The 16,392-nt window shown below is 48.9% G+C and overlaps 1 protein-coding gene across 4 annotated transcripts in view; it reads right to left on the reverse strand.

The window, feature by feature from the left end:
• ATP11C (ATPase phospholipid transporting 11C) overlaps positions 1-16,392 on the reverse strand; it is a 58,584-nt gene that overhangs the window by 39,293 nt on the left and 2,899 nt on the right. For all 4 annotated transcript variants that reach the window (XM_049827203.1, XM_049827204.1, XM_049827205.1 and 1 more), the window contains exon 2: positions 37-156. In XM_049827203.1, coding sequence (XP_049683160.1) covers positions 37-156 — 120 coding nt within the window. The remainder of the gene's footprint in view (positions 1-36; positions 157-16,392) is intronic.

Consider the following 16,392-nt stretch of genomic DNA (forward strand, 5'->3'; position numbering starts at 1 on the left):
ATGCACAATGCACCCAGACAACCAACGCAAGCTCACCTTGGAGGAGACAATCCTGTTGTCGCAGAATTTCTGTGCCACGTACGCATCTGTTTCCAAAACCGGACGGTGCCCAACCACCACGGTGCGTGTACCGACCCGCTTCTCTTCCCCAGCACACTGTTGGGCAACCAGGAAAAGGAAAACTTAGCTTCTAGCTCAAAAACAGTCAAATACTTGTATTAAAAGCTTCCAGCTTCTGAACACACCATGCTGCTTGGTGGAAATAAGGCAGCTGGAACCTCAAAAATTCATTTCTCTATCCCAGTGCAGAGAACAAAGGTGCATGTAAGGTCATTTAGCAAAACCAAGGCAATGTTGAGCTTGCAACCTGGGGTCCCCACTGCTGCTCAGCCACCAACCCCCAGGACCACAGCTTGTCCTACTCCCCACCGGGACAGGTCATTGCTCATATCCACCACATTCTTGCCCTACGCAGGACAACTGCTGCCTGCATTTGCAGACTGGGCCCATCTACCAGGCAATTTTTCCTTCTTGAAGGAGAATGTATCTTTATCAAACACTTCAACCCATTAGGAATATAGTTTATCTTCTATAAACCTCTTCCTAGTCCCAACCTGGAGAGCCCTACCTGCACACAGCAAACTTTTTCCTGCACCAGCACATACTGCACAGAGACAGCTTCAGCCTTGGGTTCCTAGAGCAGCTCCAAGCTTTACCCCAGGGGGGACAATGGAAACTGCACCCTCCTTCACACTTGTTCTCCTGTCAAACCCTCGAGTCCACCCAAAACGTCTCACCTCCACACCGGTGCACAGACTTGGGATTTAGCTTTAAAAAAAGGTATACTTCTGCTATTTTAACATCTCACATAAAACAAGAAATAACAAAGCAGACAGCTTCACATCACAAACTCCTCAAAAAGACACATGGGGTGCTGGGGATGCCAGCTTGTCTTGTTTTATATTAAAAGAATGAGATGTCACAAGTGAACGATAACGTGGTGTCACAGGGGCTTGACAACAGCTCCTCTGCTCTGCAGCAGCCAGGGGAGGCTGAGGGGAATTACAGCAGAATAAACTCAGAGGGGAAGCAGAGCGGCTCTGCAGAAGGAGAGCATCCTTTGCACGAAGCCACAAGAGACACCTGTGACCGGCAACACGGGGCTCTAGCAGAGACCCAGCCATCCCCAGGGACCTTGGAGGCTTCCCAAAGGAGGTCACAGCACCCGGCAAATTAAAGGCAGATCCTCCCAATCCAATGGAGAGCATGTTAAAATAATGCATAGTAAACAAGGTATCTGAATATACAGAAAGTAACAGTGCTTTTCTACTTAAATGTAACTCAAATATCACATTTCCAACTTCCTATAACCTCATTTAAAAACACTTGCAAACTTATGAGAAGGCAGAGGCAATGCAGGTCCCTGCCAGCCCTGGGGAAGGCTCTCAGGTGGATGGGGCAACACCATGGGCTCCGTTTCCATCAGCTTCCAGCTCCGGGCTGCCCAGCACGTACAAAGTTCTCGGTGGATTAGAAAAGTCTATTTTCAAAAGAAATGAACTGTGCGATAGTTGAAAAATTGGCTTTTTGTTCTGTCCAAGTTCTACCTTGCATATAACAAAGTGTCCCTGCCACAGATGCTCGCAGCCGAGGGAGGAGACCTGGCTGGCACCAGGAAGCATTTTGCAAGGTTGAACTTAAAATTTACCAAGTGAATTTAAAATGCCCACTAAGAGCCAATGGGGAAAGAGGAGTGGTCTTAGGCCAGGCTAAGGTTTTCTTAGAGTTAAGGTTTTGGATTTTAAAACATGAGCAAGGAAGACATTTGTCACTGTTCACGGTTCAAGGGCATTAGCAGGCAGCAAGACTGCTAAAATGCCAGCAGATGCTGTTCATACTTCACTTAGTCTTATTAATACTCAACCCTAGACCTTGTTTGCTTTGAAACCCCACCAGGACAGGTGCCAACAATGCCAAATCCCTATCCCATGTCAGCTGCCCGGCACGGGCTCAGCCTGCCACAGGCGGATGCTCCTGGCATGCCCCGGTTGTCCAAAGGGCCATCACAGGCAGCTTGTCAAGCTGCAAGAAAAACCCAGCTAGAGAAAAGGTGCTCTGAAAACAAACACACTAAGACAGCAAGGACTGGGACTAACTGCTGCTTGGGGAAAGTGTGAAAAAAAAATTTAAAAATAAAAATCTAAGCCAGCCCTATATATGTACCTGGAGCAGCGGCAATTGAATGGATCCTGCTGCACCAGGAGCAGGGTCTGCCCAAAGGAAGCAGCAGCTCTTCCTTCTCCCTGCTGCCCACCCATGTCTGCAGCATCTTTAAAGAAGTGTTTTTACACTATGCCTAAACCCACTTCAGTGCGCTGTCTGCTCTCGCTACAGCCATCCTCAAACCTCCAGCGGCTGACGCTTAGAGCAGACGAGGGAAGTTTCTCGCACCCCTGCGCCGTGTCCCTGCATCGCCCAGATGCAGAGCCAGCAGCAGCCGCCAGCAGCTGCTCCCACCGCACACCACTGGCTCTCCAAACACGGATCAGGCAAACACGCGCTCCCAGCTAGGGATTGCCACCACCACGACATGGGCTGACCATCCTCCCAGCCTCATCATCACTGTCTGCAGCAGCAAACAGCACATCTTCTGAAATAGAAACCAGACCCAAAAAAGGTTCCCTGATGTACCTGCTGCATTAAGGAGGTGGCAACCGCAGGTCTCACCAACCTGCACCCCAGGAGCGAGAGGCAGAGCCATTCGTCCATGTCACCGCAGTGCCGAGGAGCAGAGACAGACTGTCCCCAAGCCTGAAGTCCCCGTCACGTCCCCGGGCAGGAGCTGGAGCTGGGCATCCCTCCAGCACCGGGAGGAAACGAGAGCTTCCCCTGCCCACACTGCCGGCGGAGCAGTGGGAAGGAGCAGGGGTGAGGGTTTGCCAAACACACACGGTGGCATGGAAGCAACAAAGCTCTGGTTAAAACACTCCTGGAAAAATATACACAAGTATTTAATCTGTAAGACTATCTGTAGTTAGCCATGGAAAACCTGGAGTGTGGAGCACATGAAGCCCCAGAGCAGAAGAAAACCCAAATCCCAGGTATGCTGTGTTAGCCAACTGAGCCCCACCAAATTATCACCACCAGCTCCTAGGTGGGCTTCCACCCCTCAACTCCCCTTCAGTTATTTATTTGAAGCATCTCCTACAAAGATGACAGCAACCCCCTCCACAGTGCATCAGAGCCCTCTGTGGCTGCAGCAAAGGGAGAAGTCCTTGCTCTGTGGTCTAACCAGACTTCCACCATTCCTGGTGTTTCATTTCCCATTCCCTCAATCACCCCACAGTGTCACATCATCACATAGCCACGTGAGCAGCTGGAAGGCTTCATGCCACATCCCTCTATTTTTTTCACCTCCCAGAAAGCGAGCACACACCATGATGATGCCTGTAGCAAGAAGCATTGGCTCAGCTTGGCAATTAAAAGCTCTTATTTTGACAAGCCCACCTCAAACAGCTCACCAGGTTGCTAATAGATTGCTAAGTCTTAATAACAGCTCTCAACAGAGACTTAAGAGAGATTTAGGGAGGAACTGCCAGGCTTTTGGGAAAATTATAAAATATGCAGATTAGCAGGGAGAGGATTTAGATGGCTTTTCCAAACCACCTTTCATCAAAATTTTAATTCTGATGGCAAAAAAAATATTACTTGAATACAATTCAAACAGCTGCCTCGTTTCCTGGTGGGGTTTTATAAAGCCCATGCTGCAGGGCGTAGGAGTCACCTGCTGCAAGCAAAAGCCAGAGTTTCTTCTGCTGTTTAGAGCCAAGCCTGCCTAAAGGATTATTTAAGAAAATAAACAATTGCGTTCCCCCCACATGCACTTTAACACCTCCCTCTGCCCGAGGTGTGGCATTTGCAGGAGCACTGGGAGAACCAGAGGTATCCATAGGGGTTAGCGGTGTCAGACTGCCCACAGCCTTGGGACCACACAGTGTGAAGCTGCACTGTGTCCTCCCACCAAGCCACAAGGATCTGGGGATGCTGGTAGGTGACCCCAGTCCCCTCCCTCCCATACCATGCCTGAACAACCCAGAAAAGCTCCCAGCAGCTGGCAGACACACAGCAGCACCCCAGGGAACACCGCACACCATGGGAATCGAGAAAAGGGAGAGGAGGTATTTTTGAGAAGAGCTGCTATCCTGTTTGCATCACTTGAAGACCAGCCCCAAAGATGCAGGTCTCTCCCACAACGTTTCAAGCTTCAGTTCAGGGCTCCTGCTCTGCTCCCCCAGAGTCTAAACAAGTGTCAACCTCTCAGCAGGGCATCCAAACCAGATTCCTCCTGAAGGAGCTCAGCTGGAAGACAACAGCCAGAGAGTCAAACACAAATCACAGGAGATAAAGACAAGGCTAGCGGATTTGCCAGGAGCATCTTTCCAAGTTGGCAGCTCTCTATCTATCTTTGCTTCCCACATCGGGCAGGACCAGGCACCCAGGCTGCAGTAATAAATAACCACATCTTCACCACCGATGCGGGCACGCACGCTCTGCTGCACACACAGCAGGGCAAAGTGCTGCTGCGGTACAGCCTTCCTCGTGCCATGGAGAAATTCAGATACAGAATGTCTTTCTGTTAAATATTTTGATGTAACCCAACCTTCCTGTACTTTCAACTTTGTATAAGGCCCACTTATTGCCAGAAGCAGCAGTTCTGCAAATAAGGCAGTAGGGATAATGGCTGTTTTCTTACATTGTCCAAATTTAAAAAGCCCATCTACATACATTAATGTGCCGCGGGAAGGTGAGCGGAGCATTTTGCTATAAACTTTTCTTTGAGGAGTTCGGAACAGGTATGATTTGAAGGCATCAGACCAGGGCTAAAAAAAGCCCATGGATGCAACTAATGACCCAACATCATTTATGACTTGAAGCTGTTGGAGCATTACGTAGAGGCGGCAGAATGGCATTTGCAGCCCACACCACTCCCCAAATTCTTTGCCTGCATTTGGGCAAGCCTCTCTTCATGCCTCTTTCCCTCTCCATCTGTGCCCTTCTCCCACAAACATGTCCTGCCCCAGCACAGCAGCTCACTCCTGCCTCATGGAGAGGCTTCTCTTCACCCACCCTCCCAAATTTCTGGGAATCCATCACAGCACCATGTCCAGGACCCTGCCAGCACTTGATAAAAGTTGCAAACCTGGGTAAAAATTAGCAAGCCTGGGTAAAAATTAATGGAGTTAGATTGAATTCAAGAGGAGAGGTGAACATGTGCTCTGCAGCCACTGCTGACAAGGAGCCAATCTAAGTGGGCTATTTCTAGGGCAGCTGCAAAACACAGTGTTTAAGTATATCCCCCATATGGAAAACAAGTGTCTGGGCTACCTGCTGGCCCCATTTCCAGAAAAAAAAATAGCGTTGGAAACCCCCACACCCCCCCTATTTGATTTACTGTAGTTTCAGAAAGCACCTAAACCAGAACTAACTAATCAAAAGCAACTCCTTTTATGTTTGCTGAAGATATCTTCAAGCCACAAAGTAAACACAAATAACTCATAGAAAAAAGATCTAATAAAAACCACAGGAATTTTAAAAAAAACCATCTGCTAAAACCAGAGATAATTATACGGTACAAGTACAAAGCTCAAACATTTGAATGAAATCACAGCTTATATTAAATATATGCAGAAAAAAGAGTAAATCACATTACTTGGCTTAGATCTCATGAATAGTTTAAAGTCTAATCACTCCTGTATTGTTCCATTTATCATAAAAAGTAGTAGAGAAGACAACCTGATTTACAAAAAAGCCTGCAAAAATAACACCACCTCCCAAAACAGCCTGTTCTAGCTCCCATTTCATTTATCCCAGAACCACCAAAAAACCCACATCCACAATTTTAAAAAGCCTCCTCAAATTTACCATAACCTCCCCAAAATGTCTGGCAGTCTCAAAAAGTCGCTCGGCACACTGATCTCATTGCCCAACCAATATATTTTTAATTGAGATTTTTCTTGCCAACTTTTCTATTACTCTTTGTCCTTAGTTATTTCTATGCAAGTACAAGCAATGCTTTGAGAAAGCAGTTAATAATTTAGCAGCCCAGACTATGCTTACCGACACAGACCACATTTTTAGGCAGATCTCCTGATTTATAGGGAGAACTCCATCAATCAGGATCAACCCCACCGTTCTCCCCTACATTTGCAGAAAAGAGTCAATAACAAGCACAGTCCTCAGGGGGAAGAAAAAAAACCCCAAAAACCATTGCATGTAAAATACTAAGAGCCCACAGGTCCAAGAGCAAGGGCTGAAGGTGAGCACAGCTCCGAGCTCCTTTCCCACCAGAGGGAACTTTTGTTGCTCGTTCCTAAGCAGAAGAGGGAAGGTCGATACCTTGGGAAAGCAAAAGGTTGAAATTTAAACCAGCATCCCTTCTCCTCCATTGAGGCTGAAGCCCCTACCGATATTTCAAGCAGAGAGAGAACAGTATCACCAAGGAGTGACTGCCAGGGTGAGAGGGGGAGCTGGGGGTAACCATGCAAGCCCCCAGATCAAGCAGAACAAGCAAGAGCAGAAGAGGAGCCACGGGAAAAGGACCAATACTTTTTATTTTTTTAAACCATGGTCAACATATGATGGGGCTCAACACCCAGTCCTCATCCTTGGTCCCCATTGGGAATGACAAAGCAGTGGATGATGTGCTCTAGCAAAGCATTATCAACCCAGATTGCACCATCCTTAAGGCAAGTCGAGGTGCATCCAGCGACACGAGGGGGCCTGGCCAGAGCCCGTCCCCATGTCCCCTCTGTCCCAAGGATGTGCTGCCTCACCATATGGGCTTGCAGGAAGGTCACCTTCCCCAAGGACGACGGGGTGGAGAACAGCAGAGCCCAACCAAGCTGAGTTTCCTGGAAAAGTTGACTTAGCCAATAAAGCCACCGATAAAAGCAGACAGAGACATGCCAGGGCGGGGAGAACAGGGGAAAGGGCTACTTGAAAGATTTAAGATGGGTGGAGAGAGGAAATCTACGAGTTTTTTCCCCAGATAATAAATTTACAGGAGGGCCCAGCCCTCTCCCAGACTCGGGGAGCGCCGCGCACAAGGGTGACAGCTGAAAAGAGCTTTTTTGGTGTAGGTTTTGGTTTCTTTGGTTCTGGTTTTCTTTTTCCATGTGGAGGCAGTCTACCCCCAAATCACACACACTGCATCTTCCCAGCAAATATGCCACATCATCCATAACCACAGCTCCAGTTCAGCAGTGCTTTGCAGAAAGTCAGGTTCATATATGATGCAGAAAGCCAAACCCAGACCAAAGCCAGCAGATATTGATTGGTATAGCATTACTTCAGTGCTGCTGTTCTGTGGAAAATCTGTTGCTCTTGTTCAAACATAACCACCGACCTTTGGAAGTTTTCAGGATCTCAACTCTTTTTCCCTGCCCTGTTGGCAGCCGGGGTTATGAAACCATCGCTCATCTTGAAATACAGGCAGCATATTTTTCTTTTGGACTGCCAAAAATAAAAGTTCGACCAGCATGCTGCCAGCATATAAAATTCAGGCTCATAGGGACACTTCAGACTTGAGAACAGAAAAAGGACTTTGAATAAAAGCCAAATGTTTTGCAGAGGTCACAAAGCAAGTACAACGAGGTCTTCCCATCTTCAAACCTCTTCCTCCCTCCTTTCCCAGCTCAAGCTGTGCACATATGTCTGCTCATTGGCAGCTATTTTAGCAGGGCACCAAGCTCTTCAGAGCAGTGATTTGCCCTGGCGAAAATTAAAGTAAGAGCAAACTGGAAAAAAACCTCCAAGTTTGCAATTGTCAATGCTTGCATCAGCCAGCAGAGCTATAATTTGTTGGTTTTCCCGCTGCTTTCTGGTCCTCCTGAAGCCTGAGCTCTTCAGTTATGGAAACAAAAAAAACCCCCTAAATACTATGTTATGCATCCCAGCTCAGCCAGACATTACTCTGACCTCTTGCCACCTACAAACATTTCCCCCTTTTTTAAGTTTTCCCAGCATTTCAGAGCCAGGCTGCCAGCTGACTGGCAAGGAGCCCATTTCCCAGAGCCGTTTCCTCCCTTTCCCCCCGGCTGGCTGCCCACCTGCGGGGGGGCAGAGGCTGCAGACCCCCCTGCCAGGGTGTACATCACCACAGCAACCCAGAAGCAAGGGCTGGTACCCAGGCCTGCCCACTCTGCATCCCCCCAAGTCAAGACTGCTGTATTTCCCATGCAACAGCCACCAGGAAGGATGGGATGGCAGGTCTGGGCTGCAGGGGGGGACACTGAGCCCCACACCAGCATCACAGGATGCCCTCAGCCTCTGCAATGGGTACCCAAGGTCCCAGCCCCGCCATGCTGCTTGCTCATGGTGGTTCAGATTAAGGTTTTTGACCCCAAAGAAGTAAAAGCTGTGCATTTTCTAACCTTTCCCTTGCCATACTGCAGAGAAATGTTTCCACAGAACTAGCACGGGATAAAAGGGGGAAGAAAGGGAGAAATCACCTACTTCACCCCTTGCTCCACAGCCAAAGTCAGCTCCACACACCCCAGGCCCCATTTGGAGTATTTTAATCTCCAGATACTACAGTAACCAACAGATTTATCCTTGGGGCTGCAGGCACAGTTACACTAGGATACCGGATCAGTGCAATCCACCCAGTCAGGAGAGAAGTCCTCAACATGTGGCCTAGAATTGTTTATCTTCAGGAAATCCTTTTGGCTCACGTTCCCGCCGGACGGGGTAACGTAGCTGCAGAGCAGCTCCAGCAAAGCACACGCTGCCCGGGGCTGACCGAGCACCCGTGCTGAGCAACTCGGCAGCCAGGTTTTGCATCAGGAGGGAAATCCGCTTATCCACAGGGAGACGGAGCCGAAGTCTGAGCTGGCCCTGGGATGCTGGGCTTGGGACACAAAGTGTTTCAGTGTGGTCCATCCCAGCACCGTCAGCAGCAGAAGCGAGCCCATCCTGTGTGGGAGAAGCGGCCAGCATCCCAGGATGTGACTCACAGCCACCACCATCCCACCAGCCACGTTCCCTAGATGGGCACCGGGATAAGAGCGTTCCTGCTCTCACAAAGACAAGCACCTTCAGCCAAGGTTTCCTCTCCCTGCACATCTGATCTTCCCACCCTGCACTTACCAGAACGGTACTTGTCAAGCGGAAAGTCCCACTTCCATCCATTCAACTGCACTGGAAGAAACCGCCCCACAGAAGTGACGCATATTAATTTGGCTGATACGAGGACGACAACCCTCTGGGCATCACAGCTAATTTTACTGTGTTCCCTCCCTGAGCAAACATTTATAAGATAAGGTGAGCTGGACGGAAGGGGGGAAATTAAATAAAAAACCCCTTCCAAAACTCAGAGTGAAGAAAACCAGCATGCAAAACACCACCCTGCAAGCCAAGGCGGGGGGGGGGGGTTTAAAAAAAAAATCAATGTTGCATTTTAAGCTTGGCTTTGCAGCCCCCATAAGACCACAGCTGCTGCTGAGCATGTGCCCCAGTACAACCCGAGGCCCCCCCCCCCCCCAAGCCCTGAGTGGCACTCAGGACCTTACATCACTCCCTGGTCCCTACAGGCAGCAGCTGCTTGGCTTTGTGTGAATGCTGGGGAGGAATTACACAGAAATCACACTAAAAGATGGCAGGGCTGCTCATAAAGTGGATTTCCTCTCCCCCACATTTAATTTCTCAGCAGTGAGATTTCTCCCCCCCCCCCCCCCCCTTAAGCCAATTGAGACTCAGGTGAAGGAGCACAGTGTCACTGCAGTCTAGCAGTACTTAATTTTTATGACCACTGAAAAGATCTTGGATTGCCATACCAAAGAAATGCTTCAAATTGTCTAGTCATGCCTGTTGCACACCTTATTCAGCTTTTCTAGATCCTTTACTGTACAAGAAAAATCGGATCCCTCTGTTTTGCAAATCAGTGCATTTGCCACAATATTGCAAACAAATTACATCTATCAAGCTAGCATTGCCTCTGTTTTTCACTTTAATAGCCTTATAAAATCTCACTAAGGGCATACAGCATACTTTAAGATAAGCCAGACCTAAATACTGCTTGCTGACCCTTTGAAAATACACAGCTAGAAATTACCAAGCCCTCTGCATACCACCCTACGAAAGCAAGGCTAGGGCCAGACCAAGGGCCCTTTCACCTATAGATCCTGCAAAATTCAGCTGAAATCACAGAGCAAAAAGCCCACAGCAAATCATTGCTCATCCAAGGCCACAAAGGAGGTTAACAGGAATCTTGTTCAAGTCGTGAACAAAAATAACAAGCCCGATTTGCTCTCAAAATACCCAGCTACGATAGCCTCACAGGTGCTTACCCCTCCTTTCTGCTGGAGGAAAACAAAAAGCCCTTTACAAACAACCGGATCAAAAATAAGTACATTAAGCTTTCATTAAGCAGAGCAGGACAAACATCTCTGAACTACAAATGCTATCAATTACAGCTGGATGTTGAGAGTAGGCATGCTTTTAGACTAAATTGGCTTCGGCTGGAATTCCATCTCAACCCAAATTACTAAAGTTTTGGGAAAAAAAATGACTGGAGTCAGCAAGATGCAACAGGTACGCGAGAGAGAAAGACATACTGCAAATCACGTGCAGAAGGAATTGCATAAGGACTATTGGTTCTGAGCAGCATCCATGGTAGTGAGCATCCCTATGAAAGCATGAAAAATGATGGAGGGGAGGGAAAGCACAACCCAGGACTGCTTCCCTTCTACCAAGGAGCCCCTCCTTAGTGTAATGACCAGCTCCTCTCCCCACCCAGCCCCACCACCCTACCTGCAGACACGCAGCTCTATAGCCAAATGCACTTTGCAGCCATCAAAGTGGTGCCTTGTGCCAACCACCAGCTCCCTGGATTTTGGCTAAGCCCAAGAAAGAGCCCATAAGCAAAAATAAATATTTTAATGCACATATATATAGCATACATGCATATTTAATGTGTATATATTGCATACATGCATATTTAATGCATTAATATTGAAGTTGCTGCAGCCTCTGGGCAGAACAATCTTTTCCTGACCCAGCAGCTGCTGCTGCTGCCAGACAGGAGCTGGGAGAGGGCAGGGGCCAGAGGAGACCTGTTAAAACAGGAACGTTTCACCGTTTCCCCAGGCTACAAGTTAGCCATGGGGTACACGGCTTCACATGACCTTCGGACACACGAGTAAATTCACAGACAACAGCGGGATGATTCAGGCGCTGATAATTATGGCACAAAACAGACATACCTGCCCTCCAGCCCTTGCACCCGGGCAGGCAGCACCCCACAACCTGCTCCATCAGCTGGTGAGCCTGACTTAGACATCGTGAATTGCCTCGCTACCTTTGGTCTCCATTTCCAACTTTGAAAGGTTAAACTAAGCTTTAAAACAGGTTGCCACTTACTGCCCATCCCCTGCAGTGTACAGGCAGTATCGGCATTGCTCTCCTACCACGAAAGGGTGATGGCAATCCATGTAACAGCTCCACGCACAAGTCTTCGAGTCAACTTTATTGCAAAAAGCAAAATACTAACTGCCCAAATGAAATGTTAACCAATTTAGGCAGACATCGGTGAACAACTCGCTGGTCAGATGTTGGATAATTCAAAGCAATTCAGCAAACTGTAGCATAACAGTTACACCAAAAGCACCTGAGACTGCCTCGTGGTCGTAGAGCCAGCCTGCGGAAAGGGTGCAGGGAGTCACAGGATAGCAAAACTACCACAGATAGATTATTAAATTATTGAATAATAATATTAATAATAGAAATGGCCTACAATCATCAGCAACATGAGCAGCAGTGTCCTTATGACTCATTTCCAATGAGTAGGAGACACTTTCCGGCTGGCACGGTGTCCCTAAAGGCAAAACACGGTCTGAGCACAGCAGGCTTCACCGACACGTCCTTCACATAGTGCTCGCTGCTATCAACCACCCAGCGGCATCAGGCTCCTGAGCAGCAGCGGTTAATCACCAGTGGGCAGCAAACAGCCACAGCCCAGCACCCCAAGCTGCTGGGGATCAGCCCTGCCTGCAGCCCATCACCTGCACGATCCCCACAAGTTAGAGGAAATCTGCAAATCTCCAGGTGAATGAGGGAAAAAACACTAAAAAGCCCCACTGAACCTCAATATTGCCTGGTAATTAAAATAGGGGGGGTAGATATTATCTACTTGCAAGAGATGAGGGAGCTGGGGAGGGGGGCAGAGGCTGCAGGCGATGAGCAGCAGGGTTCTCCCAGCTCCCATGCAGTGGTATGCATCATCTGCAGAGCTCAAAGCTGAGGTCTGGATGCAGGTCTGCTGGCTGGGGAGAGCACAGGCAGGTAAAGTCCACAACACCCCATGTATAGCACCGGCAAAACCTTCTAGGCAAAAACCAGCCCATCCTTCCCAACACCAGACCTCAGCCAGCACAGAAATATTTCTGAGATGAGCAACAAGAAGCAGATTTCAGTCTAAAGCCGTAAGTAAGGTATTTTCCAAGATCACCTCAGGACAGCCTGCCTCAGCACAGGGCAAGAGCTGCTGCCTGCTCCCCTCCATAACCTAACCTGTTCCCTCAGACAGGGGACACTTTTGGGCAGAAGGCCACCGAAGCGCCCGGCTGAGATGCACAGGAGAACCTCCGGCCTCAGCACCCGCTGCCTACACACAACTAAATACAGGAAACTCCCTTGAAAAATCCCCTGAGCAAACATTTTCAGGGAAAGGCAAATGGGTTAATAGTGTACTCTGTCACCCCGTGTCCAAGTTGCTCGGAAAATTCACCCTTCCCAGACACCCCAGCTGGGCTGAGCAGCTCGGTGACTCCCTTACCCCTGCTGCTGCAATGCCAGCTCCTCCAGCGAGCAGATTTTGGTCACAGGTATCACAAGGGGTGTCCACCAACTTGGCCACCCCTGCATTTTCTCAGCAGGTTAAAGTCCCCCAAGGGGATGCAGAGTCCCACACCCCAAGGAATTAGCAGCCAAAGGCTGTTCTTCTGTTGCACACCGCTGCAGGTAAGAGATGCGAGCATGGAGAAAGAGGGAGAAAGAGGCTCACAGGGACTCAACCTCCATTGCTAAAGAAACATGGTCACTGGCAGAACAACAACTAATTTTGGTATGAAGGTTTCTTCTGGCTGAGAAACTCCAGTAACACTCTCCACCAGCTTTGCTTTTAACTAACATTTCCAAAAAAAAATCTGTCCACTAGAGAGGACATCAACAGTTACAGCCAGAAAGCAGCAGTTTTAATCGGAAAGGAAGTACATAAACCAAAGGCAACAGGATGAAATTAAAGGCAAGGCTGAAAAGCCTGCTATTAATAGACAGCCTGTTTGCTTTTACAATTTTTATTGTTAAAAGCAAATTGCCATGCCTTCAGCTGCAACTCAAGTCAGTTCAGCTCCTAACTTTCCCCACACAGCCCAGACAGTCATTATTATTCTTAGCAAAATACCAACTGGAGACAAAAAAACAGTTTCGAGTGAAGAATAAAATACAGCCTCGAGACATGTGTTATTCTCCACAGAGAAGTTTCTGCACACCACAGGTTTAATTGGCAGCACCATTTATCATTAACATTTGACCGGTGCTTTCCAGTCCATCCTTACAGCCATTTCTAACCTCTCCAAACTTTAACTGGATATGTGAACATTTCCATGCAGCTGCTTGTCCGAGGCTGGGTTTTTTTTGTTTGATTCTTATTTATTTTTAGCCAAATGGTTGAGCTACTACTGCGAATAAAGCTACACTTAAGAGCCTGCTTTGCAACATTAAAGAGAAACGGTTACAGGAATTTGAGAAACTCCTGTGACCCCATTTTCCAGGGCAGGGGCATCAATAAGGGATTGCAGCCCCAGGGAAGAGCCTCTTGCAGCTCCAGGTTCTCAATTTGAGCCTCCATTGTCTTCTCTGTGGTTAAGCATGGGCTGCCCTGCGGCTGCTATAGGGGAACCGGCCCCGAGAGCATGAAACACCTTTGTCACGTTAAATACACATTACAAAATAAATCTCAGCAACGTTCATGAAAAATTCAAGTCGCTTCATTAAAATCCACACTCTTTTGAAGTGTAGGATTTCTCCAAGCAGAACTGCCACCCGGTGTCACAGAGACACCCCAGCCCCAACCTTTGCTGCTTGCAGGTTTTTGTCACATTAATGAAAGCAAAACGCTTCTTGCAGAAGTTGGCAGTCAGGTACAAGGTATTTGACACAGCCTCAATCTCAAGGTGTTAACATGGCTGCATTGGGGGAAGAAAAAAAAAGCAATTCTCAAGGCTTCCAACTCCACCTATGCTCTTCTTATTAGAATAGGAACGGCAGTCACACACTGTAATGTTTGGTTCACACTTTCTTAAAAAAAGCAAGCGTGAAAGAAAATCGCAGATGTGCTCTGCATCCCAAAATAGACTTTATTACACATTTGCTGCAAAAACTAAAGATGGGAGTGTAAATCAGCATCCTCCACCCCAGGCTCAGACATATCCCACAAGACATACTCCAGCATTTCCCCCCCCCCCCCCCCCCCCGCTCCGAGTCGGGCAGGGTCCAGGTGTGCTCCAGTGGCTCTCCCTACCCACCCCTGCCCCTCCTCACCTACTCCTCATTGCCAACAGCAATTCATTTCCCTTCTAAAAAGCAACTTTGGGCCATTTTCTGCCATTTGAATAGGTCTCAATGGGAGTATTGTCCTGCAGAGTGCCAGGTAGGACCTACCCCACAGAGCTGAGCATCACCACCTGCCCCACTCTTCCCCAAGCTTGAGTCATCTCCCTAATCTCCGGCACACACCTCTCGAGTCAACACATGCCTTCTCCGAGGCCTTCCTCCTGCCTCTGTTCCTCCCTGAAGCAGCTATGTGGGGCTTTGGGGACACGAGGGGACAAACCACTACGCACTGGTCCTGCTGATGGCTCTGCCTGCCGTGGGGCATCCTGACCCAGAGCCCCCTCCTCAGCAGCATGGGGCTGGGGGGCACTTGGGGTGAGCTGACCTTCAAAAAATCCAAAGGGGCTTTGCAAAACTACATCAGAGCCCAAATGGAGCCCTGAATCTCACACCAGGCACCACTTGTACGCACATGAGCCCCCACCCACAGGGACAGGATCAGTCTCCCCACCGCTTCGGGAAGGGTAAGGATTTGGAAAGGAAATTTGTGACACTTGCAAGCACTTTAATGAGAGAAACCCTTCCCTGCTGTTGGCAGAACACCAGCGGCTCAGCGGGCACAGCCAGGGCATGCAAAGCAAGCAGCGAAGCAGTGCCCAGGGAGCCTGGCTGGGGCAGCCCCCCCCAGAGGTGACAAGCCACAGGTGACATTAAAGTTTGGTCTCAAGTGCCTGTCCCCTGCAACCCTGCCTCGTGGTGGTTTGCACACAATTTTATTTTTCTTTTAATTAGATAAAACAAGCCCCAGATGGAAAAGCTCCACATGAAAGCAGCACTAAGCATGCAAACAAAGAGTAACGGCCTGTTACAAAGACAGCTCCTTGGGTTTAGGGCTGCACAAAACAAACCCCCTTCGCTTTCCTTACCATTCCTCTGCTGGGAAGCGGGCAAGCCTGAGGTGTTCCAGCGGGGACACCAAGGGACAGGTCCTGACCCAGAGGAGCTGGCAAGTCCTGGGAAGAGGAGGACAGCGGAGGGCAGGAGACCCCACACAGCCCCATAACCAACCTGGGTGTACCCCCATCGCTGGCAGTCACGCAGCAGAGAGGGATGGAGACCCCAGGAGAAGACGAGCAAGGGAACATCATTACTGGCCTACGACAAGGCAAAGGCACCGAATCACAACACAAGTCCAACCCAGGGACAAGCACTGCACGCCCATCTAAGAGGCATCTTCTTTCCCCTAACGTCAAGCAAACATTCTTGAGCCAGCAGCTCAGAACCAGCCCAGCACTTGCTAAACACGGGGGATTTACCAGGGCACAGGCTGCAAAGAGGATCAGGCCCCAAGGTACTTAATTAAAAGGGAATAACACAACTAAGGTCCTGTTGTACACTACACAAACACAGAAAACAAAGAATTTTGCTCCCGGTTACGGACTGTTTGTTATTTTCTTACTTATCCTGGGTTTTACACAGGAATAGGAAAATTCCAGAGCAAGGACCCACACTAACCGCAAAGGCAAGAGACCAAGGCAGGAATGCCGTGACAGGCAAGCACCAGCCAGCGGGCTCAGACAGCACCAGGCACCCTGATAGATGGGAGCGCACCCCGGGGTGCTTCCCCCCCCTGCAGCCTTCCTACATCGCGAGCATGGCAACAGCTCCTGGCCTTAAATAAATACAAACGGGGGGAAAACTGAAAACAACGGGGGCATCGGTAACTTTTCGTTCTGCACTTCTTTCTTAGTTCTTACAACAGCCTGAATCGGCACCGGCCCT

Source organism: Accipiter gentilis, chromosome 24, assembly GCF_929443795.1.
Source record: "Accipiter gentilis chromosome 24, bAccGen1.1, whole genome shotgun sequence".
Lineage (NCBI taxonomy): Eukaryota > Metazoa > Chordata > Aves > Accipitriformes > Accipitridae > Astur > Astur gentilis.